Genomic DNA, 25,576 nt, shown 5'->3' on the forward strand with positions numbered 1-25,576 from the left:
CCGCTGGGCACCGCAGGGACTGGACTGTATTATCGACCCCTTTAATCACATTTTAATTTGATGTTTTAAGTTTCCTTTCCGTGTTGTTTTCTGTTTCGGCCGGTTCCCCTCCTGTTAGGGAGCTGCCCCTTTTTGAGTTGTCCCTAAGTTAATTTGATTTTGTTTATTTGGTTGGACAACAAAAGAAATCCCTGATTAAGTAGAGAGGAAAAAAAAGGAGTTCCCTGATTAGGGAGTCAATTGATGGGCCAATCAGGGAGTCTTTTCCTTGTGTCTAACCAGGAGTGTCAGTTCCTCTGGCGCCCCGAAGGTAGGCTGCTGACTGATAGCACTCTGCTGTTGGAATTGTAAATAACAGGATTCTGCTGGAGGGACTTCTGCCTCCGAAGACTTATTACACAGTCCATTGTTTATGCTTTGAACTGGGAAATTGGAATAAGCTCTGTAAAGGGCTGAGAAGGAATGCATTTCTTGAAGGCTGATCAACTTTTCTTCGGCCCAAGAGTGTGCTGTAAACATGCGGGCGATTCTGCAAAGAGGGAAGTACTTTATCAGAGAGCTAGTGAAACGTGACCTTGTGTCACAGCCAAGTTACAAAAAAAAACTATTTTGAGAAGTCAATCTCACAATGGAACAATTTAATAAAGTAACTGAAGGTTTCAAGGAATTAAAGGATCTATCCAATTGTATTATAGTGTTTTCATTTCCATTCGACAACAGAGTCAGAAACACATCATTGTGTTGTGTTAGTTATCCTTCTCATTTCACCAATACTCCTCTCGTGCTGTTCTCTTCCCTCGGTGAAATCAGATGCTGTTCAAATCCTTGGTGGCCATGATGCCTAGTCCTGAGCTCTGGAATTCCCTCGTTAGGCCTGTCTATCTCTCCTTGAAAGACATTCCTTAAGGTGACAGGGGGATTAGCAGGGTAAACATGAGGGTTTACAGAATTAGGGCTTGGGTGGGATTGTGGTCAGTACAGACTCGGTGGGCCAAATGGCCTCCTTCTTCACCGTAGGGATTCTATGAAAACCTACCTCTGACCAAAGATCTGGCCACCTGTCCGAATTTCTTCTGCTGTGGCTTGAAGTCTTTGAAAATGTTCCTGCGAGGTGTCTCAGGACCTTTTGCTGTGTTAAAGGCGCTATAAAAATGCAAGTCTTTGTCAATGCCAAAAAATTATTTTTTACGTTTTTATTTATGAGTATCACAAGTAGGCTTACATTAACACTGCAGTGAAGTTACTGTGAAAATCCCCTAGTCACCACACTCCGGTGCCTGTTCGGGTACACTGAGGGAGAATTTAGCACGGCCAATGCACCTAACCAACATGTCTTTCAGACTGTGGGAGGAAACCGGAGCACCCGGAGAAAACCCATGCAGACACGGGGAGAATGTGCAAACTCCACACAGACAGTGACCCAAGACGGAAATCGAACCCGGGTCCTTGCCGCTGTGAAGCAACAGTGTTAACCACTGTGCTACCGTGCCAGCCATACCAGCACTTCTTTTGGACTGCGGGAGGAAACTGGAGAACCAGGGAGAAACCCATGCAGACACAGGGAGAATGTACAGATTCCGCACAGACAGTGAGCCAAGCCAGGAATCGAACCCAGATCCCTGGCGCTGTGAGGCAGCAGCGCTAACCACTGTGCCATCCTATTTTATTTGTGATTGCAGTGTGCTAAAAGGCACAGTTGTAGTTTCACCGACAGGGAAAGGAGAATGATGTGACTACAGTTTATGCATGAAAAGATTTTGTTTAATTCTGCTAAGATTTTGAAACAACAAAATGCGCAGCTATTGAATTTTGTTCATCTGCAGAGTTCGGCAATTTGCTGCAAATCCCTGGGGAAGGGTCCACATCATTAGCAAACATCAGAACATGAGATGTAGAGAAGCCACATTTCACCTCACTGTAAACTGTCAGTGAAATTAGTCAAACAGTCAGTAAGCTTCTCTCACTGCCTTAACTGCTTCCTTGCAAATTGGGTCCAACTTCCCATCACCTCCTGAAAAATAAAACCAGAAGAAAAAGCAGAGGACAAACTGAGTGAATAGACATTGAACCATTTTATTAAACACTAAGAAACTGTTTTAGATAATCCTGAACAAAAGCAAAAGACGCTGGAAATCTGAAATTAAAATCAGCAAAGGCAAAATGCAAATGATGATCAGCCACGATCGTGATGAATGACAGAACAGGCTCGAAGGGCCAAATGGCCTCCTCCTGCTCCTATCTTCTATGTTTCTATCTAAGAATTGTTCAGTACGACATGAATTGACATCTGTGGCGAGAAACAGAGTTACGTTTTAAGTTGATGATGACCCCCCTCGGGGCTATCACCGACCAAAATATCAACTCTGTTTCTCTCCACAGATGTTGCCTGACCTGCGAAGTATCTGCAGCAATTTTTTTGTTTTTATTTTAAATAATATTATTTCTGCTCAGGCAGTTACTAATGGAATATATTTGAGTATACATGGTTAGGTTTGTGCATTTGTAATGAGATATTATGTTGGGTTTGATGTACAGGTAAACAGGTTAGGTTTGGTGATTTGCATTAGGAGATACAGAGAGAACTGGGGTTTTTTCAGCTGTTAAATCTCCAATGGGAGTAACAAAATTTTAAAATTTAGGAAGGTTCAAAAGTAAACAAGGGAAGGTTATAAACTATTATTTGACCCAAAAGTGGGGGCCACAGGAAAACTTAGAAATGAGCACTTAGAAACCCTACAGTGCAGAAGGAGGCCATTCAGCCCATCGAGTCTGCACCGACCACAATCCCACCCAAGCCCTAATCCCGTAACTCCACATATTTACTCCACTAATCCCTTTAACCTACACATCCCAGGACACTAAGGGGCAATTTAGCATGGCCAATCAACTTAACCCGCAAATCTTTGGACCGTGGGAGGAAACTGGAGCATCCGGAGGAAACCCACGCAGACACGGGGAGAATGTGCAAACTCCACACAGATAGTGACCCAAGCCAGGAATCGAACCTGGGTCCCTGATGCTGTGAGGCAGCAGTGCTAACCACTGTGCCACCGTGCCGCCCCAAAACATTTTTATGTTTTGGAAAAGTTGAGTTCTAAGAAATGGCGAGGACAGTGGAATCGAAGATGAAAGGGTGAAAGTATATTTAAGGACAGATATTGAGTTTATTTTGGTGTTGCCTGTGTAAAGGGAGTCTCCTGGGAACAGCTCTGGTCTGGGAGAAGATGTGTAGTATGAATCAGCCGTCGAGTCAAGCCAAGTAGGTCTGGGACTACAAAAAGCAATCTTGTTCCTGAAGGTTTCTTACATTTCCTTAGCAATGTGGAAGCGGGTCTGAGATGTTGCATGGTATACCTTATTAAAGAAACAGAAATGTTTTTAAACTGGATTTTTATCATTAAACATTAATAGGGGAAAGCTGCCTGGAAGGTGTTTACTTGTGGGTCTGACCAAGCAGGGGGTCTTTTGGGGGGAATGTTTTGTAAGACTAATTTTAACTGTACAATGTAATCTTGTGTGCTGAAGTTGTTTTTTTCCTTCTTCTTGTTAATAAACTTTTTTACTTTTCATTTTTAAAATCCCAAAAGTGTTACTGGACTTCTTTCTGCTGAGATCAGTATGCTTTCTAATATATCATAGAATATCATAGAATCCCTACAATGCAGAAGGAGGCCATTCGGCCCATCGAGTCTGTGCCAACCACAATCCCACCCAGGCCCTATTCCCGTAACCCTTCATATTTACCCTGTTAATCCCCCTGACACTCGGGTTAATTTAGCATGGCCAACCAATCTAACCCACACATTTTTGGACTGTGGGAGGAAACTGGAGCACCCGGAGGAAACCCACAGGGCAGACATGGGGAGAATGTGCAAACTCCGTACAGACAGTGACCCGAGGCTGGAATTGAACCCGGGTCCCTGGCGCTGTGAGACAGCAGGGGGCTAACCACTGTGCCACCGTGCCACCCCAATTATATGTTATGTATTTAATATTGTTACAGCTGTACAACCGGGCAAGGCAATATAACTCTCTGGAATGAATACTGCAGGTAAGTATTTGTATAAATTTAGATGATATCTAAGGTTCAAATTATACTGACAATTAGCAAATATGAGGGAGCCTATTCTTGACTACTCTACTTGTCTATGTGACTGAACGATGGGAGCAGTATGGCCTCCATTTCTTCCTTCTCCCCATCACACAAGATGACCACAAGCCAATGCGTACAAGCCCCGGACTAAAAGAGTGATATGATTAGAAAGCACTATTCATAGTCAGGTTTTGCCATTGTCCTGTTTGAACTGTGACAGTGACACAGCAAAACTGATTCATAGAATCCGTGCAGTGCAGAAGGAGGCCATTCGGCCCATCGAGTCTGCACCAATGACAATCCCACCTCGGCCCTGTTCCCGTAACCCCACATATTTACCTTGCTAATCCCCCTGACACTAAGGGGCAATATAGCATGGCCAATCAACCTAACCTGCACATCTTTGAAGTGTGGGAGGAAACCCACACAGACACGGGGAGAACGTGCAGACTCCACACAGACAGTGACCCGAGGCTGGAATTGAACCTGGGTCCCTGGCGCTGTGAGGCACAGTAAGAGTTTTAACAACACCAGGTTAAAGTCCAACAGGTTTATTTGATAGCAAATGCCATTAGCTTTTGGAGCGCTGCTCCTTCGTCAGATGGAGTGGATATCTGCTCTCCTAGTGCTAACCACTGTGCCATTGTACATTTGGTTCAGGAAGGGCATGGCCATGCAAGATCACATCTGAACGGGTTTGGATCTAGGCCAGAATTTAAATCAGCAAACCTGCACAATCACCTCCTCATATTTAGTATTTTTAATCAATATGCGGTATAGCTCTATAAATACAACTGTTATACAATTCATGCTGACTCAATAAAGTAAGCAGTAGATTGTAGATCAGAGATAAAGGTGCATCTCCAGACACTAAAACTCCACTCTCAATTCAAAGTGGTTTAATTTAACTGAGTTAATATTTCATTTTTTTTAGCAGCACTTTGCTATGTTATTTATATTAGTTAATTCAAAGTGTTGGCTGCTTCAATTTATTTTAATGCAGAATAAATTCTTTGAGTTCGTCAGAGCACATTCAATTAGAATGCCATAAGTAATGGGATGTGATGAATTAACAGCCCAAAAGTGATCCAAGCTGTTGCAACACGGGGCGGCACGGTGGCACAGTGGTTAGCACTGCTGCCTCACAACGCCAGGGACCTGAGTTCGATTCCCGGCTTGGGTCACTGTCTGTGCGGAGTTTGCACGTTCTCCCCGTGTCTGCGTGGGTTTCCTCCGGGTGCTCCGGTTTCCTCCCACACTCCAAAGATGTGTGGGTTAGGTGGATTGGCCATGCTAAATTGCCCCTTAGGTCCCAAGATATACAGTTTTGGTCCCCTTATTTGAGGAAAGATGCAGTGGCATTGGAGGCAGTTCAGAGGAGGCTCACTAGATTGATTCCAGAGATGAGGGGTTTGTCGTATGAAGAGAGATTGAACAGTTTAGGCCGATACTCTCTGGAATTTAGAAGAATGAGGGGAGATCAAATTGAGGTATACAAGATGATAAAAGGTATGGATAAAGTAGACGTGGAGCAGATGCTTCCTCTTGTGGGGCATTCCAGGACAAGAGGTCTTAGGATATCTTAGGATAAGGGGCAGCAAATTTAAAACAGAGTTGAGGAGAAACTACTTCTCCCAAAGGGTTGTGAATCTGTGGAATTCACTGCCCCAAAGTGCGGTGGATGCTGGGACAGTGAGTAAATTTAAGGGGGAGTTAGACAGATTTTTAATTGGTAATGGGCTGAAGGGTTATGGGGAGAAGGCAGGAAAATGGGGATGAGGAGCATATCAGCCATGATCGAATGGCAGAGCAGACCCGATGGGCTGAATGGCCTCATTCTGTTCCTATATCTTATGAACTCACAAAGGCTGGGGGGATTAGTAGGGTAAATACCTGAGGTTACCAGGTAAAGTCTGGGTAAGAGTTGGTACAGACTGAATGGACCAAATGGCCTCCTTCTGCACTGTAGGGATTCTATGATTAAGGAGCTGAAAGGTATGATAATCAGACAATGCCCTACAATGTCTGAACTACAGTCTTGGTACAGAATTTAATTCCCTCCCTTGTGGTGAGTATTGCGGCGAGAGGGAGGCATTTAATCAGACCAGATGGTAGCTGGTGGGGCCCCACTGCCTCTACCTCGATCCGGGACAGGAAGGCTGCTGGGCAGCCTTCCCATGGCACTGCCAGTTGAGGTTATTAATGCCCATTTAGGGACCATTCCCCCTGTTGCTGCTGGTATAAAGCGGTGTGGGGTTGGCTGTGTGGGGTTGTGTGTGAGCTCTGGAGTGGAGTGGGAGGGAGGCTGTCCCTTGTTCCAACGTACTGTGCCTGATCATGGGATCCAGCACCAGAAAGGAAGGGGGTCCATTGAGAGGCACACCTCTGCCCTTGGTGCCAAGCTCTCGGTGGGTGAGACTTCCACCGCCCCCCCCCCCCCCCCCCCCACCCCAAGCTCCTTGATGCTGAGGAAGACCCGATACTGTCCTGTGAGGTGCCTGATTGGCACTGAACAAGGCTGGTCTTCCTGAAAAAAAAGGTATCGCGAAACTCTCGACAGCCCTCCAGTTAGTGGGCGGAACCCCATCACCTCTATGAGGTACTGCCCGAGGGGCATAGCACTATATAAAATGATGATTAATCTCTGCCCTCACATTGGATGTGAGTGTTTAAAGTGAATGATATTTTTCACATAGCTCCATTTCCAGCAGCAATTGGTAGATCCTTTTTTGTTAGAAACCTCGAGCACGATTCTCCCATCGCGATCCGCAACTTTTCTGTCGGGTCGGGCTGGGAGATGTGCATCTCCGGCCTTGTTCCGGGATTTGCGTGTGTGCCGGGAATGCATGCGCATCTCCCAAAGCCGGCGAACAGCCGGAGTCCAGACCACGCTGGAAACCGGCGGGAAGGCAGGTAAGTAATTTAAATCTTTTTTTAGTATGTTTTAAATGTCTTTTACATGTCATTATTGGGAACTTGCTGGTCCCGATTGAATCTCCCATCCCGCCAGGAGTACTTCATTCCGGCGGGGTTTAGAGTATCTCCCCACGTTTGGGGAACTAGCGGGAGACCCCCCGCCGGAATGAAGGGGGGCAATCAGGGCCCCCCAGGGGGTCGGGCGGCGGGGAGCGGTGTCCCCTGGGCATGGGCACCCTGGCAATGCCAGCCTGTGCCCCTGGCACTGCCCAAGGGGCAAAGTGCCCATGTCCAGGAGGCACCTTGGCACTGCCCACTGGGCATCAGGCAGTGCCAAGGGGGCGGGTCCTACCATGGGCAGTGCCTAGGGGTGATCGGTGGGGGTCCCACTGCCACTCTGCATTGGGGGGGGCTGGGGGGGTGGTGGCCTGCCTCACAGGGGGGTCTGACCCGGGGGGGCGGGTGGTCTGCTGGAGTGAGGGGGTGGGGGGATCGCCACTGCTGGGTGGGGGGGAGTGGGCTGTGCATCAGGGTGCTCTGAGACGGGGGGAGGGGGGCGGGGTCAGGGCTGGCCCGGGAATCATTGTGGGGCTATGATCAGGCTGTGGGGGGACTGGAGGGGCAGCACTGCGGAGGTCCCGGGCTGGCCAGAGATCGAGCTGGCCAGCAAACCGGGAGACTGACAGATCGGGACCACTGCGCATGCGCAGAGTTCCAGAACTGTAAAACTCCAGCGCGAATAGGCCCCACCTCCATGGGTTTTTAATGAGATTCACAGCTGGGACCTCTGCAGTGCACAGAGTGCGGAGATTCAAGTGACAAATAGAACTGACAAAATAGTCGGGATCTAGAACAGTTTCCCGCCAATTCAGCACTTTTGGGAGAATCGCGGCCCTCCTTACTGTTGGCATCTTAAAGTTTCATCTGACTGTTGTCCTCAAAAATCTATACAGACCCCTAAAAGCAGATCTGGGATCAACTTCCATGACTAGAGCAGCCCAGGACGGCACAGTGCTTAGCACTGCCGCTCCACAGCACCAGGGATCCGGGTTCAATTCCAGCCTCGGGTCACTGTCTGTGCGGAGTCTGCACGTTCTCCTCGTGTCTGCGTGGGTTTCCTCCGGGTGCTCCGGTTTCCTCCCACAATCCAAAGAGGTGCAGGTTCGGTGGATTGGCCTTGCTAAATTGCCCCTTACTGTCCAAAGGTGTGCAGGTTAAATGGATTGGCCTTGCTAAATTGGCCCTTATTGTCCAAAGATGTGCAGGTTAGGTGGATTGGCCATGCTAAATTGTCCCTTAATGTCAGGGGGATTAGCAGGGTAAAATACGTGGGGTGGAGGGATAGGGCCTGGGTGGGATTGTTGTTGGTGCAGGCTCGATGGGCTGAATGGCCTCTTTCTGCTCTGAAGGAATTCTAGTGAGATCAGTGAGTGGTAACACCCTGACTGAGATTTCTGGGGAGTTGAGGGAGATCTCGCAAGAGCTGCTCACCTTCTGTGCACATCACTGGGACACATTAGCTATTCTGGCCAGTGATTTCATTGGTAATCCTGAGGAAAGCAGTTTGAAGGAGTCTTTGACTTCCTCAAGGTGATAGAAGCTGCAGAATGTTGGACATCAGCGTGGCCAATGCACACCTGGACCACATGATCAGCCCAGCCACTTACTTTGCCTTTCATTTTGCGTCCTCTGTCCGTGTTAATTCTTTCAATATTCTCATTACAAATATTGATTTGATTTGATTTATTATTGTCACATGTGTTAGTATACAGTGAAAAGTATTGTTTCTTGCGCGCTATACAGACAAAGCATACCGTTCATAGGGGAGAAGGAAAGAAGAGAGTGCAGAATGTAGTCATAGCTTGGGTGTAGAGAAAGATCAACTTAATGTAAGGTAGGTCAAAAGTCTGATGGCAGCAGGGAAGATGCTTTTCTTGAGTCGGTTGGCACGTGACCTCAGACTTTTGTATCTTTTTCCCGACGGAAAAAGATAGAAGAGAGAATGTCCGGGGTGCGTGGGGTCCTTAATTATGCTGGCTGCTTTTTTGAGGCAGCGGGAAGTGTAGACAGAGTCAATGGATGGGAGGCTGGTTTGCGTGATGGATTGGGCTACGTTCACAACCCTTTGTAGTTTCTTGTGGTCTTGGGCAGAGCAGGAGCCAAACCAAGCTGTGATACAACCAGAAAGAATGCTTTCTATGGTGCATCTGTAAAAGTTGGTGAGAGCCGTAGCGGACATGCCAAATTTCCTTAGCCTCCTGAGAAAGTAGAGGCGTTGATTGAGAGCTCTGAGTGTTATTAAGGGACTGCGCCTGACTGTGTGCGGGGGATGAATCTGTACAGGCTGATGAACTGACATTCGCTGAGGGTTAATGACTGTCTTTGCTGCAATCGATTCTTCTCAAATCATCAGAAATCAATAATTCTGCCAGACAGGTCTCATGATTAAATCCTCAGTATTCAACTTCAATAAGAGTAAGGTGACAAAGATAGAGCTGCAATGATATTGAAGCTCTTGGTGCTTCCCAGGGATTCAGTCAGTGAGGCACACAGACAACAGAGGACCCAGATTAACTCGCAGACGTTGATCTGTGCTGAGTTTATTGGGATCTGGCCACACGATAGGAAAGGCAATGCTCTCCTCCCCTTGCCGTCATCTTGTGCAGCTGCCGCTGGCAACTGCCTGGCCAGCTTCTGGGGGCCTCTCCTCCTGGACTAAGCTTAGCTCCTGGTCCAGCACCCTCGCTGGTCAATCTCCCTGGCCAGCTCTGTCCCAGTCACCCAACACCCCACCCCCCGGCAACCAGTGAGCGACCTCCGGAATGTGCTGGAATTCAACAAATGAGGCCAACGGACTGATTTTGGGCAGCACGGTGGGCACAGTGGGGTAGCACTGCTGCCTCACAGTGCCAGGGACCCAGGTTCAATTCCAGCCTCGGGTGACTGTGTGGAGTCTGCACATTCTCCCAATGACTGCGTGGGTTTCCTCCGGGTGCTCCGGTTTCCTTCCAAAGATGTGAAGGTTAGGTGGATTGGCTATGCTAAATTGCCCCTTAGTGTCCAAAGATGTGTAGCTTAGGGGGATTAGCGGGGTAAATATTTGGGGTTACGGGGAACAGGTCTGGGTGGGATTGCCCCTTGGTGTCAGGGGGATTATGTGGGGTTACAAGGATATGGCCTGGGTGGGATTGTTGATGGCGCAGACTCGATGGGCCAAGTGGCCTCCTTCTGCACTGTAGGGTTTCTATGATTCTATGATTTGCTTTGGCCTTGCTGCCGCTCTCAGTAAGAACAGATGTTGCAACCAATCCCTAGGCTTCTACGTCTATAAACATTGTCCAAGTCCCACTCCAGGGCCCGAGTTTGTCTCTTGGCATGTGTGCCAGGTCAGTGGACCCAGACAGAGATGCAAACTCCCCCATCCCCGCCCAACACTGCCAGCAACCATAGGCTGGATGGCCAACCAACAGCAGAACGGTGTTCGCTGGGGGTGGGGGGTGAGCCTGTTTTCGGGGGTGGAGGGTTGGGATCTGGAAACAGGTCGGGCTGTGCCATGAAGTCAGCTGTGGGCAGGGGGGTGGATTTAAAGGATACTCTTCAAATGCAGACAATAAAAATATAACAAAACCTACTCTAACTTCTAAATCAAAGAAAGGGTTTAATAAAGAAACTTCATTACTCCAAACTTGTGGCCTCGCCCTGGGCCACTTCCAGCTCCCCCACAATTCCCAACAGGTTCTTATTTATAGTGAGTCAGCTGACCATCACATCATTCTGTAATTGGTTCCATGGTTATGGGTCAGCTGACCCTTACAACTTGTTACCATTGGTTACATTACATCCAATACAAAGTTGTCACAGGTTACATTCTAACAGTGGCAAGACCGAGGGAGTGAATGTGGGACCTTGTGCAGTGGTAGGACTCCCTTCAGAGGCAGATAATCTCTGCTGTCCTGCAGCACAGGCGGGCCTGACTTGTGAAGGGATTTATGCGGCATAACCACAAGGGGGCAAAGGCAACAAGTGGCTTCATCGAGAGATTGGAGACTCTTTGTGGAGATTGGAGACCCTCACTCACTCACACTGTTATGGCGGGGGTGGGGTTGGAAAATCCCACCGGTGGGAGAGACTATAAATTCCACTGCTGTTTGTGGCAGCTTGCTGTGTGCTGATTGGCTGCCACAGTTCCTTGGATCACTGTCTGTGTGGAGGTTGCACATTCTCCCCGTGTCTGCGTGGGTTTCCTCCGGGTGCTCCGGTTTCCTCCCTCATTCTGAAAGATGTGCTGGTTAGGGTGCATTGACCCGAACAGGCGCCGGAGTGTGGCGGCTTGGGGAATTTCACAGTAACTTCTTTGCAGCGTTAATGTAAGCCTATTGTGACTAATAAATAAACTTTACTTTACTTTACTTTTCCTACATTACAACAGTGACCACAATTCAAATAAAAACCTCTCTGGTGTAAAGTGCTTTGAGATGTTCAGAGAAAGTAAAAACATTATATACATTTTCTTGTAATTTTCTTTGTTAAATGCAAGTCTTTCTTTATAAATGTTGGCCATTCAGAAAGGTGACACTGTGAGACCCTGTTGTGTGGCTGATCTGCTGCCTTTTTCCACTGGCTTTTACTCTTCAATGTGTTTACAATGCAGGGTTCAACCTGAATTGAACCCAGACTCAATGGGCAAGTGATCAGGGATCAGGTTGTGAAATCTGGAGCATTTTGTTATTCATTTTTCCGTAGCCAGCTTTGCTGCATTTGATTGGTTTAGAAGGTGGTGTGACCATGGACCAATGAAGTTGGCAGCACTCTGGAATGCGACAGATTGATTTCACTATGGATTCTTCACCAAAAACCAGCAAGGATGTTACCGGCACTGGAAGGTTTGAATTATACGGAGAGGCTGGATAGGCTGGGACTTTTTTTTTCCCTGGAGCGTAGGAGGATGAGGGGTGATCTTATAAAGGTTTATAAAATCATGAGGGGCGTAGATAAGGGAAATGGGCAGCTATATTGGGGAGGGGATGGTGGCCTAGTGGTATTATCGCTAGACTATTAATCCAGAAACTCAGCTAATGTTCGGAGGACCCGGATTCGAATCCCGCCACGGCAGATCGTGGAATTCAATAAAACAAATCTGGAATTAAAAGTATAATGATGACCACGATCATCGGAAAATTATTGGAAAAACTCATCTGGTTCACTAATGTCCTTTAGGGAAGGAAATCTGCCATCCTTATTTGGTCTGGCCTACATGTGACTCCACAGCAATGTGGTTGACTCTCAGCTGCCCTGCAAGGACAACTAGGGATGGGCGATGAATGCTGGCCCAGCCAGCGATGCCCATGTCCTATGAATGAATATTCTGGAGTAGATCAGTCACACATCAGGGTATCATAGTGTCATTTTTTTTCTGAGTGGCCAACAGTTGTAAAGAAAGCCTTGCATTTATATAGTGTTTTTACTTTCTCTGAACATCTCAAAGCACTTTACACCAGAGAGGTTCTTATTTGAATTGTGGTCACTGTTGTAATGTAGGAAATGTGGCAGCCAATTAGCACACACAGCAAGCTGCCACAAACAGCGGTGGAATTTATAATCTCTCCCAAGGTCTCTTCCCCAGGGTAGGGGAGTCCAAAACTAGAGGGCATGGGTTTAAGATGAGAGGGGAAAGATTTAAAAGGGACCTGAGGGGCAACTTTTTCACACAGACGGTGGTGGGTGTATGGAATGAGCTGCCAGAGGAGGTGGTAGAGGCGGGTACAATTATAACATTTAAAAGACATTTGGACAGGGACATGGATGGGAAAGGTTTAGAGGGATATGGGCCAAACGCAGGCAAATGGGACTAGTTCAGTTAAGGAAACCTGGTCGGCATGGATGACTTGGGCTGAAGGGCCTGTTTCCGTGTTGTATATCTCCAAGACTTTATTGGCGGGATTTTCTGGCCGCGCTCACACTAAGACTGGAAAATACCACCCGGGGTCAATGGATCTTTGCACCGCCCCCGCCCCCCTCCCCCCCCCCCTTCCCCCCCCCCCCCTCCCCCCCTCCCCTCCCCTCCCCAGCCACCCACCGCCTGCTACGATTCCCGTGGCGGGCAAGATAGGAAAACTCCCCCCCATGACTCTATAATCTCCAGATCGAAAGGGGAGAAAATATTCCAACCATGCAGGGGGATGAGAGAAAGTGTCAAAGTTCACATACGAGCTCAAATAAATCATAGAATCACTACAGTACAGAGGGAGGCCACTCGGCCCATCGAGTCTGTACCGACCACAATCCCACCCAGGCCCCACTCTCTAAATTTATATCTTACTTTGGCCGTTGGTGAACCGGCCCGGAAAGTATTTCCTCTTCCAAGCAGCAATGGTCAATAACTGTGATTAAGCTGAAACGGGTTTATTTACTGATGCCACCATGAGGAAATGCCCAGGTCGGTATACCAGACACGCGAGCTTAAATATTTTGTCGTCCAAATGATTTTGTGAACAGAGGGGGCAGTATTTTGGGGTTGGATTTTGTCACATTCACAAATGTGTTGGACCTAATTGTCCCTTTCAGCACAGCAGGGGAATTTCAGCCTCAAATTAAAATCAATGCGCTCATATTCAAAGGACGCCAGTGGTCAGAAGGAGCCACTTAAAGTTTGGCTCAATTATAATGATGAGGTATTGAAGCAGGAAGACACTTAGACAGTTCCCTCTGACCTTAGCATGTACACCAGTGTATTCAGTGCTTGATTGATGAGGGAGAGGTACTTTGGGATTTAGCTGAAATCTGATTTGGCTTGAAAGAATGTAAGTTTCTGCTATTAATTACAGCACTCCTGCAAAGACACTAGTGGCCGGAATTGTCCAATCTCACCCGCGGCTGCGATTTTCCAGTCCCGCTGCAGTGAACGGAGATTCAGCTGAGCGCCAAATTCTCCATTCTCGCTGGCCGAGGAATCGAACTCGGGTCGGCACGGTAGCACAGTGGTTAGCACTGCTGCTTCAGAGCTCCATGGACCTGGGTTCGATTCCCGGCTTGGGTCACTGTCTGTGTGGAGTTTGCACATTCTCCTCGTGTCTGCGTGGGTTTCCTCCGGGTGCTCCGGTTTCCTCCCACAGTCCAAAGATGTGTGGGTTAGGCTGATTGGCCGTGCTAAAATTGCCCCCCAGTGTCCTGGGATGCGTAGATTAGAGGGATTAGCGGGTAAAATATGTCGGGATATGGGCGTAGGGCCTGGGTGGGATTGTGGTCGGTGCAGACTCGATGGGCCGAATGGCCTCTTTCTGTACTGTAGGGTTTCTATGATTTCCCTGGCACTGTGAGGCAGCAGTACGCCATGCCATCGCGCCGCCACCCCAAAATGAACGCCCGAACAGGGACTCGAACCCTGGACCCTCAGATTAAAAGTCTGATGCTCCGCCGACTGAGCTATCTCAAGGGAAATTAGGGGTGGGCAATAAAAAAAATTTGGCCGAGCCAGCGACCCCCACATCCCATTAAAGAATTTAAAATGAAATTAGTTGGTCTAAGTTTCTGATTGTAATGTTATGTATAAAATCATTTTGAGAATTAGTTACCAAAATCAAGATCTTTTATGTTGCACTTGAAGACGGACTCTCCTTTCACGATAAGCTCCACCATATTCCAGTCAAGAAATTGTTCTAGAGTCCAACGATGACCATGGGCCTCCAGAATAGCTTCAAAACCAGAGGGAAAACCCCATTGAATCTATTTATTTATTTCGGGATTTAGAGAACATGCATCATACACCAACAATCATATTTCATATAAAACACAAACTAATTCTAATTTCAAAATCTTCAAACAAAAATGTAAGGGAGGAAAAAAAAAACCTCCTGCAGTACTCTAACCTTGACTCAGCCAGGACTGAATGCTGAGGTACGAAGGCAAAAATGCTACCAATGTCAGATAAATGTGGCAGGGGTGAGATAGTTAAGCCTTAATAGCCCCACTTTTACCCAGCTCCTATTAGGTCCTTCGAGAGACCTGGAAGGGGCTATCCATTGACTCCGTCTACACTTCCCGCTCTCTCGGGAAAGCATAATCAAGGGAGTGGTTAGCACTGCTGCCAGGGACCCAGGTTCGATTCCCAGCTTGGGTCACTGTCTGTGTGGAGTCTGCATGTTCTTTCCGTATCTGTCTGGGTTTCCTCCAGTGCTCCGGTTTTCTCCTACTCTCCAAAGATATGCAACTCAGGTTGATTGCCCATGCTAATTTTTTTGTTGTTTTTTTCAGTTTATTTATTAGTCACAAGTAAGGCTTACATTAACACTGCAATGAAGTTACTGTGAAATTCCCCTAAATTGCCCTTGGTGTCCGGGGGACTAGCTAGGGTAAATACATTGGGTTATGGGGATAGAGTCCGGGTGGTTAGTGCAGACTTTATGGGCCAAATGGCCTACTTCTGTACTATATGATTCTATCATCTATGAAGGACCCCACCCAGGATCACCTGGACATTCTCTCTTCCACCTTTTTCCGTCGGGAAAAAGATACAAAAGTCTGAGATCACGTACCAACCGACTCAAGAGCAACTTCTTCCCTGCTGCCATCAGATTTTTGAATGGATCCACCATATATTAAGTTGATCTTTCTCTACACCCTAGCTATGACTGTCACACTATATTCTGCACCCTCTCCTTTTCTTCTCCCCTATGTACTCTATGAACAGTATGTTTTGTCTGTATAGCGTGCAAGAAACAATACTTTTCACTGTACACCAATACATGTGATAATAATAAATCAAATCAAATCAAGCAGGGAACTGTTGTCCAGAGTAAGACCATCAATGGACCTCACCATGCAGGGTTAGCTGGTAACATTTGATCACTGAGTATTCTGTGCTCTTAAACTACATATCGCTTTCCTTTACAAACTGGACATTTTATTGTGACTTACTGGGAATCATTTTAATTAAATTCATATTATTTCAATGGAGACTAAAAATGGGTGAGGTTAAAACTAGTTTGGTACCCAATTCCTTGTGCTTCCCAGCAGGTGGAGCAGGTTAAAATTGCCCCCAATATTCCTCTATTGCCAAGACATTTCCAAATATTCAGCAATTTTGCCAATGGTCTCATCTCTGCCACTTGCCTTCATTGTTCTTTAATGAGGGGAATTCACCAACACAACCTTTTGATGTTCCCATACAACAAAAATACAGAATTCAAATGTCACTACATTATATTTTACTGAGTAGAAATGAAATCTAATCAAAAGTGGGAGAATACTTACACTGTTTTAGATCACACTTACTCAGAATTCAGACAGTGTGCAGTGTGTTCCAGATCACACTAACTCATTATGCAGAATGTGTTCCAGATCACACTAACTCATTATGCAGAATGTGTTCCAGATCACACTAACTTATTAATCAGACAGTGTGTTCCAGATCACACTAACTCATTATGCAGAATGTGTTCCAGATCACACTAACTCATTATGCAGAATGTGTTCCAGATCACACTAACTTATTAATCAGACAGTGTGTTCCAGATCACACTAACTCATTATGCAGAATGTGTTCCAGATCACACTAACTCATTATGCAGAATGTGTTCCAGATCACACTAACTTATTAATCAGACAGTGTGTTCCAGATCACACTAACTCATTAATCAGACAGTGTGTTCCAGATCACACTAACTCATTAATCAGTGTGTTCCAGATCACACTAACTCATTAATCAGACAGTGTGTTCCAGATCACACTAACTTATTAATCAGACAGTGTGTTCCAGATCACACTAACTCATTAATCAGACAGTGTGTTCCAGATCACACTAACTTATTAATCAGACAGTGTGTTCCAGATCACACTAACTCATTAATCAGACAGTGTGTTCCAGATCACACTAACTTATTAATCAGACAGTGTGTTCCAGATCACACTAACTCATTAATCAGACAGTGTGTTCCAGATCACACTAACTCATTAATCAGACAGTGTGTTCCAGATCACACTAACTTATTAATCAGACAGTGTGTTCCAGATCACACTAACTCATTAATCAGACAGTGTGTTCCAGATCACACTAACTTATTAATCAGACAGTGTGTTCCAGATCACAAAAACGTGATGTGCAAGAAAAATGTTTCTCTTATTCTTTTGTCAATTCACTATAATCTGTCCCCTGTTGTTATCAACCATTCTGCCACAGAAAATAGTACTTGAAAATAATCTGAGAATAGGATTGCATCAGATATACAACAGACAATGAGGCCATTTGGCCCAACCATTTCATGATGGTGTTTATCTTCCACTCAAGCCTTCTCCCATCTTTTGTCATCTAAATTACCCATCATTACCCTCCATTCCCTTCTCCCTCACCCGCTCACCTGACTTCCCCTGAATATATCCATGCTATTTGCTCCAACCACTCCCTGTGGTAGCAGGTTCCACACTATCCCCACTCTTTAGATGAAGAAATTCCTTCTGAATTCCTGATTGGATAGCTCGGTGACAATCTTGTATAGATGGCCTCTACATGTTCCCTCCCCCAGCAAGAAACATCCTCTCTCTCTGTGCGTCAACCTATTAAAACCTTTCAGAATTTTAAAGACCTCGATTAGATTACCCTTGAGTCTTCTCTCTTCAACGAGGGAAGCAGTCCAGCCTGCCAACCCTTCCCTGATGGGTACACCTACGCAATGTTCTGGTACCATCTCTCCAGATCATAGAATCCATACAGTACAGAAGGAGGCTATTCAGCCCATCGAGTCCGCACCGATCACAATCCCACCTGGGCCCTATTCCCATAACCCCTCATATTTACCCTGCTTTTTAAGTGTCCAGATCACCAACAACCTGTCCTGATCCTCCCATGCCAACACTATAGTTAAGAGAGCCCACCAACGCCTCTACTTTCTCAGAAGACTAAGGAAATTTGCCATGTCAGCCACAACTCTCACCACCTTTTACAGATGCACCATAGAAAGCAGGTTGTATCACAGCTCGGTATGGCTCCTGCTCTGCCCAAGACCACAGGGAACTACAAAAGGTTGTGAATGTAGCCAAATCCATCACGCAAACCAGCCTCCCATCCATTGACTCTGTCTACACTTCCCGCTGCCTCGGCAAAGCAGCCAGGATAATTAAGGATCCCACACACCCCGGACATTCTCCCTTCCACCTTCTTCCGTCAGGAAAAAGATACAAAAGTCTGAGGTCATGTACCAACCGACTCAAGAACAGTTTCTTCCCTGCTGCTGTCAGACTTTTGAATGGACCTACCTTGCATTAAGTTGATCTTTCTCTACACCCTAGCTATGACTGTAACACTACATTCTGCACTCTCTCATTTCCTTTTCTATGAACGGTATGTTTTGTCTGTATAGCGCGCGGGAAACAATACTTTTCACTGTATGTTAAGACATGTGACAATAAATCAAATCAAATCAAACCCTTGACACTAGGGTTAATTTAGCATTGCCAATCAACCTAATCCGCACATCTTTGGACTTATATCATATTCTTTTTGATAATAAGGTAGCCAGAGCTGTATTCCAGGAACCCAATACTGTAAATGAGGGCTAACCAAGGTTCTATACAGATTCAGCATAACTCCCCTACTTTATAATTCTATTCCACCAGAAGATAAGCCTTGGTTGGGGACTGATAGGAAGAGGGAGGTTAACTAACTATTGCCCCTCCACTGGGCTGCCAAGAGTAGCTCTCCAGGTATAGCGTTTGGTGGAGATGTATCAGGTCTGACTGACGTGTCTGCCTCTCTCTTACTCTGTAGACCCTGTAGCCGGCTGGTTCTGTAATCCACCACCCCGCACGATTCATAGGGACCGTAGCGAATGGTCACCAAGGCTTCAAGCGGCATCTCCACCGCCTCTTGTCCTCAACTCAACCTGTCCACGAAATCCACGCTCCACTTCCCTCTCGGCAACAACACAAAACGTTGCTAGGGAAGTGAAATCATTGACCAAACACGCAAAACTTCCGGAGTTCCGCTGCGAATGTTGAAACTCACTTGGGAGCAGCCCCCAAGAAGAGTGACTGGGACTTCTACACCCTAACTCCGGCTCCAGCCTCACCTCCCTCCAATAACTCCCCCTGCACATTAACAATCCTTCCATTTGTGTATCACTCATTGCTCTTTGAAAGTTCTGGGCCAATCTCTTCCTGCAATTTCCCAGCAAAGTGCTCACACATCCCACAACTGTGTGAGTTCCCTCCTACATCCCTCCAACATCATTACTCCCTCCTACATCATTACTGCCTAATAGTGAGGTTAGTTTATTAATATATCCTTACTGGTTGGAAAAGCTGCCCTGTGTAGGATTCGAAATTGGGTTCCCACGGCACGGTGGCACAGTAGGTTAGAACTGCTGCCTCACAGCGCCAGGGACCCGGGTTTGATTCCCGGCTCGGGTCACTGTGTGGAGTTTGCGTGTTCTCCTCGTGTCTGCGTGGGTTTCCTCCGGGTGCTCCGGTTTCCTCCCACAGTGCAAAGATGTGCGGGTTAGGTTGATTGGCTATGCTAAATTGACCCTGGTGGCAGGGGGATTAGTGGGGTAGATCTGTGAGGTTACGGGAATAGGGCCTGGGTGGGATTGTGGTCGGTACAGACTTGATGGACCGAATGGCCTCTTTCTGTACTGTAGGGATTCTATGACTTGCTCTCATAGGTTCCGACGCTATTTGTACCATTTCTTGTGTTCAGTAAGGGATTTCCTTCTTCCAGGTCTTGTTGAAATTAGATCAAAAGTGAGATTTTGTTTTTGAAGCGTCCTGTGAAAGAAAAGGAACATTCAGAATCAGAAAATCACCCTGGGAGATTAGATAAAGAAGCGTGTCGTGAGTTTTTACTTTGTGCTAAGATTATATAAAAAATGTTAAGATGTACACTTCTTCATGTTTCCGCAATTTGAAAGGAGGCAGGTTGGATGGTTGGGAAGGGCCGCTACGGTTCGCTGGTACGAAAACATTGTTTGGGCAACAAGGGAGATTTGGAAAGTCTTGCGTGTTAACCCTCCAGTTTTCAAAAGAACATTTGATGCCGGATGTGTGGGTGGTCTTCCTGTGTGTGTTGTATTTAGGGCACATTTCTATTTGGCTATCAGGGAAGACATGAGTCCAGTTGTGTGATGAATGGGTGTAGACGGTTTTTGTCTTGTAGCAAGCCTTACGGTCTTGCATTCAGTGCTTTATCGCAGGCCTTCTAAAGCGCAATATGTTTGCTTTCTTTGCCACCCTCTTCTTCCCCCAACCACTCCCAATCCTCCACACTACGGAGCTCCCTGTGTTCATACAGATCTAACATGCAAGCAAGCCACAGATCATAAATATTTTGAGTAAAGATTTTCAGCCGAGTGTCATGACTGTTCTTCACCCCTCTTCTTCCTCTGCCGCCACCCACCCCACCCCAACCCTCCACAGGTAAGTGTGTGTGCACACTCCCCCAAAAAGGTCATTCTGTCCCAAGCTGTTTGAACCCTTCATCTAACTTTACTTTGGGGTTTTAAAAAACCTGATTAGCAATGTATGGAGTTCAAGATCGATGGATACGATTACCGCTTGTTTTGGAGGGGGAGCAGAGTCCAATGATTCTAGCAAACTCCTGTGGTTGCCAGTTACCAAGCAATGAGGCTTGGGAGAAAGAGAGGATAAACATCTGGATTGGAAAGACTGGCTGATTATTCAGCTGGTCCCACTTTCCCTGTTCTGCAATCTTCATGTTGAACTATTTAATGGACTAATGAAGATAAAGGGGGTCATAGAGGAGTGGATAGGAGAGGTCTGGGCTGCTCCAATGTGGCTGCATGGGGAAGCAAAGATTTACTACCCAGTTGGGATAATGTTTGACTGTCCATCAAATCGTCTTTTTTACCCCACTCTGTTGTATATCAGCGAAACCGAAAAACCCCCCAGAATAAAACAATTTTTAATGTCCCAATGGTTATTCTCCCAGCAGTATCCTGGAGATTGGAATCCAATTCCTGCAGTCTCCAGGCCAATCCCAGAGGGTTGACAACCTTAAGACCAATATAAATGATTTTATTGTCCTCGCAGGTCACACACATCCCCCACTATTTCACCCCAGAATCATTCTAATCAATGCACCCAGTCACTCCGCTTTGTTTAGTATTAGTTGCCCCTCTCTTTCCTTCAGCTCCAGTTCCCAAGCAATAAATCAAAGGGGGGCTCCATTTTACAATTCCAAATGGTATCGGTTCCGGTTTGATTTAAACTTTAATTGAATGTTGAGGCCTGACTGACTTGATGGGTGTGGGAGGCAGGGGAAAACAGTCTCATGCTTTCAGAGAAATTTGGGGCACTGCTGCCTCACAGCGCCAGGGAAACAGGTTCAATTTCTAGCTTGGGTCACTGTCTGTGTGGAGTCTGCACGTTCTCCCCGTGTCTGCGTGGGTTTCCCCCGGGTGCTCCGGTTTCCTCCCGCAGTCCAAAGATGTGCGGGTTAGGTGGATTGACCGTTAGGGTCAGGGGGACTAGCAGGGTAAATACGTAGGGTTGGGGGGGATAGGGTCTGGGCGGGATTGTGGTCGGTGCAGACTCGATGGGCCGAATGAGCTCTCGGGACTGTAGGGATTCTATGGGATTCTATGAATACCGATTGCGTCGCCATCAGCTACATTTTGTGCAGATTGGTTTATAGGATGGCAAAAATGTAAACTTGAAACTGGAACTGAATTATGACTGTTTGAAAGTGAGTAATAAGGCTGTAATTTTGATACAACGCTTAAGGTGACACAAACCTTGAGTGTGAAACTTGGATTGTTTATAGGGTGTCATCTGAATGCTGAGATTCAATCACAGCCTTGCTTCCCATCGGCTATATTATTTTTATAATATATTTTACAATGTTAATAAAATAACAACCGCGCTAATGGCAGCTGCAGTTGATGCTGAAATTCGTGTAAGAAGCTGAATAAATTCCAATCCTGAAGACTGAATGGAAGGATTAAAGAGCATGCGTGGGCGGGATTTTATGGCCTCACTCGACACGATGTCGGAAAATCCCACCCGAGGTCAACGGACATTTCCATTGTCCGCCCCTCGCCCGCTCCGATTCCGTGACGGGTAGACGGTAGAATTCCGGCGCACATCACCACTGTGCGATGATTTACAAAATATATTTCCTTGAAACATGATTTGTGGTAATTCGCAAGAAAAATCAATGCCTGTCCTTTGTGGGTTATTTTTAAGATATTATGTGAATACAGAGAATCCCTACAGGGCAGAAGGAGGCCATTCGGCCCATCGTGTCTGCACTGACAATCATCCCACCCAGGCCCTAGCCCCATAACCCCATGCATTTACCTTAGCTAGTCCCCCTGACACGAAGGGGCAATTTAGCATGGCCAATCCACCTAACCCACACATCTTGGGACTGTGGGAGGAAACCGGAGCACCCGGAGGAAACCCACGCAGACACGGGGAGAATGTGCAAACTCCGCATGGACAGTGACCCAAGCCAGGGAATCGAACCCAGGTCCCTGGCGCTGTGAGGCAGCAGTGCTAACCCACTGTGCCACCGTGCCGCCCCATGAAGCTTATTAGTTCAGAACAGCTTCTCTCAGTGAAAGTGACATTGGAATCTGACTTCACTACAACGCTGGTATTTTAGTTGGCTTTAACAATGCTCCTTACTGACTGATCTGTCACTCTCCCCCTGAATGTGGCAGATTTTTTCCTGCGCGATACCTTTTTCCAGCTTGACTTTCGCAAAGCCTTCTCTACCCTGTTTAAACGAACCCCTGGTTATTAATGAATGCATTGATATCGAGATTTAAAAGACCGTTTACATGGTAGCAGAATGAAGAAATGTCCAGCTGCCCCTTTGCTTTCCCAGTCTTGCTTCACTCTACTCACTGTTAGGGATTTACGGCAAAATCATTTTTATAGCTCCTCTTTCTGATCAATCAGGAATGACGTTTAATCTCACAACCTGCCTCGTAAATTTCTACACACTTGTTCTGAAGCTGCCCCATTGGACGGAAAGAAAAATCTAGATTTAAACAACATTTCAAATTAAGCAGCTGTCGACTCATCAAGAAATGCAACAATCGAACCTTTGATTATTTTGACTATTAATGGGAATTTACAGGGCGGCACGGTGGCACAGTGGTTAGCATTGCTGCCTCACAGCGCTAGGAACCCGGGTTCGATTCCCGGCTTGGGTCACTGTCTGTGCGGAGTCTGCACGTTCTCCACGTGTCTGCGTGGGTTTCCTCCGGGTGCTCCGGTTTCCTCCCGCACTCCAAAGATGTGCAGGTTGGAATAGAACCCTACAGTGCAGAAGGAGGCTATTCGGCCAAACGAGTCTTCACCGACCGCAATCCCACCCAGGTCCTATCCCAATCACCTCGTGCAGTTACTCTAACTAGTCCCCCTGACACAAATGGGCAATTTAGCATGGCCAATCCACCTATCCCGCACATCTTCGGACTGTGGGAGGAAACCAGAGTACCCGGAGGAAACCCACTCAGACATGGGGAGAATGTGCAAACTCCACACAGACAGTAACCCAAGCCGGGAATTGAACCCGGGTCCCTGGTGCTGTGAGGCCGCAGTGCTAACCACTGTGCCGCTGTGCTGTCCATGGTAAATTGCACCTTAATTTCAGGGGGATAGTAGGGTAAATAGGTGGGGTTATGGAGATAGAGCTTGGGTGGGATTGTGGTTGGTGGCAGACTCGATGGGCTGAATGGCCTCCTTCTGCACTGTAGGAATTCTATGAATTACAGCAGAGTAGGAGGGCATTCTAGCCATGCAGTTCGCTACTACCATTTCCCTACACTGATCATAATCTTTATTTAGTGGAAGCTTTGTGACGCAGTGATAGCATCCCTACCACTGGACTCAGGAGTTCCAGGTTCAAGTCTCACGCCAGGATTTGTTGAGCACAGAAGGAGAGTTCAGCATCATTCAATGGGCTGATAATCGGTTCGGATGTCCTTCCACGATTCCCCAAAGTGTACAAACAGTGTGTGTGTGAAGATACATAAGAGAAGCGAGTTTTCATTTTCAAATACATACCGAATTCCTTTATCAGTCGCCATTTGTGACAGTTCAACTTCTATGAATAAATTTACTCCTTTATCTTTCTAATTATCACCACTTGTGTTGATGGTTCTACTATCTTTACACCTCTAATAAGGTAAACCTATCCAGCCAAACTCTTTCTTAGCGAAATTCCAGATCATTAAAGGAACTTAGTTTGCATTACCAGCTATAGAATGGGTCCCACAATGAAATGTCCTCCTTCCTAGGAGTCTTCAAACTAGCGAAATTATCTCTAAGTTGAATATATTTAAGTTGAACATATTATCGCAGAAATAACTCTTTTTACATTTACCAATATTAACATTTGAAATCCCAGAATTTTAGGATTTTGTTATCCATGTGTCGGTCCATGAGGATACAAGTATGAGAGCACAACTCTTTCAAACTTGCTTATGAATATTTATTCTACAGACAGTGACTATTCTAAAGAAAAGTAAATATTCGACATTGCATTCCCTTAATGAATGTCAGTCATAATCAATCAAAGATGATTATAACATGACTACTAAACTTAAATTTGCTTACAATGTCTAAATCCATCTTAATTAATAATTGGATACTCAAACAAATATTGATTTGAGGAAGATTATACTCACAATCTAGTATAATTTCTTTAGGGTGTCTTGTCTCAACCATTAAGGGGAGTTAACGGTAAAGTCCACCTTTTGTGCCCTAAAGATGGCTGACACATGTCTCTGTTTTTGTCCACCTCTGTGTTGGCTTTCTCAATAAGAAGTCTCACAACACCGGGTTAAAGTCCCAACAGGTTTATTTGGTAGCACGAGCTTTCGGAGCACTGCCCCTTCATCAGGTGAGTGAAGAGTTGAATTCCTTGTAATTGAGTCTGTGTCTATGTATGCCCTGTTTGTGACCCCAACTCTTCACTCACCTGATGAAGGAGCAGCGCTCCGAAAGCTCGTGCCACCAAATAAACCTGTTGGACTTTAACCTGGTGTTGTGAGACTTCTTACTGTGCCCACCCCAGTCCAAAGCCGGCATCTCCACATCTTGGTTTTCTCAAGACATGGGCTTTGTTTCTGTGGTTTATTGTAACAGGCTGGCATTGTGCATTTTAGACCACAAATACAACTTTTAAAATTAGTCTCATCAATCATTTGTTTAGCTGTCATTATGTAAATTTTTGGTAGTCCTTTTTTTAATCATCTAATTTCCATCAGAGATAATAGGCTGTTTTCCAACAGTAAGATATTCAAGGTTCTTAAGAATTCCTTTGCTTCTGCATCGTGTTTTTCACCAGCATCTTGGCACAAGTTCAAACGCTGCGAAGTGCACTTTATTTTTTCAACTTCCCATTAATTTAACACTTTAATTTCTTCATTAAATTGGTCACTTCCTTTATACTTGAATAGTTGCAGTTAACTTGTAGAAACAATCTTCCACTGTTTATCCTATCAACATCTTTCATCAACGTAAAAGCCTCTCTTATATCTTCCAATTATCTCTCTCCCTGTCCCCCAAGCATGCAGGTGCAGCAGGCGGTAAAGAAGGCAAACG

The 25,576-nt window shown here is 46.1% G+C and overlaps 1 protein-coding gene across 1 annotated transcript; it reads right to left on the reverse strand.

Moving 5' to 3' along the window:
* Window positions 1-1,946: 1,946 nt before the first annotated feature.
* On the reverse strand, window positions 1,947-18,854 carry c28h10orf53 (chromosome 28 C10orf53 homolog). The gene is made up of 3 exons (XM_078199385.1): window positions 18,761-18,854; window positions 14,581-14,700; window positions 1,947-2,011 (listed from the first exon to the last, which is right to left on the reverse strand). The coding sequence occupies exons 1-3, from the start codon at window positions 18,852-18,854 to the stop codon at window positions 1,947-1,949; spliced, it is 279 nt and encodes a 92-aa protein (XP_078055511.1).
* Between the last annotated feature and the right edge of the window lie 6,722 nt (window positions 18,855-25,576).

The sequence above is a fragment of the Mustelus asterias genome, chromosome 28 (assembly GCF_964213995.1).
Source record: "Mustelus asterias chromosome 28, sMusAst1.hap1.1, whole genome shotgun sequence".
Classification (NCBI taxonomy): Eukaryota; Metazoa; Chordata; class Chondrichthyes; order Carcharhiniformes; family Triakidae; genus Mustelus; species Mustelus asterias.

Excerpts from the sequence above, each read along its gene's own strand:
- c28h10orf53 (XM_078199385.1), bottom strand. The coding sequence starts at position 18,854 with ATGCCGCTTGAAGCCTTGGTGACCATTCGCTACGGTCCCTATGAATCG. Across the intron at positions 14,701-18,760 it reads CCGGCTACAGGGTCTACAGA|CTATTCTGGAGGCCCATGGT; the intron begins GTAAGAGAGAGG and ends CTGGTTTTGAAG. Across the intron at positions 2,012-14,580 it reads CATAAAAGATCTTGATTTTG|GAGGTGATGGGAAGTTGGAC; the intron begins GTAACTAATTCT and ends TTTATTTTTCAG.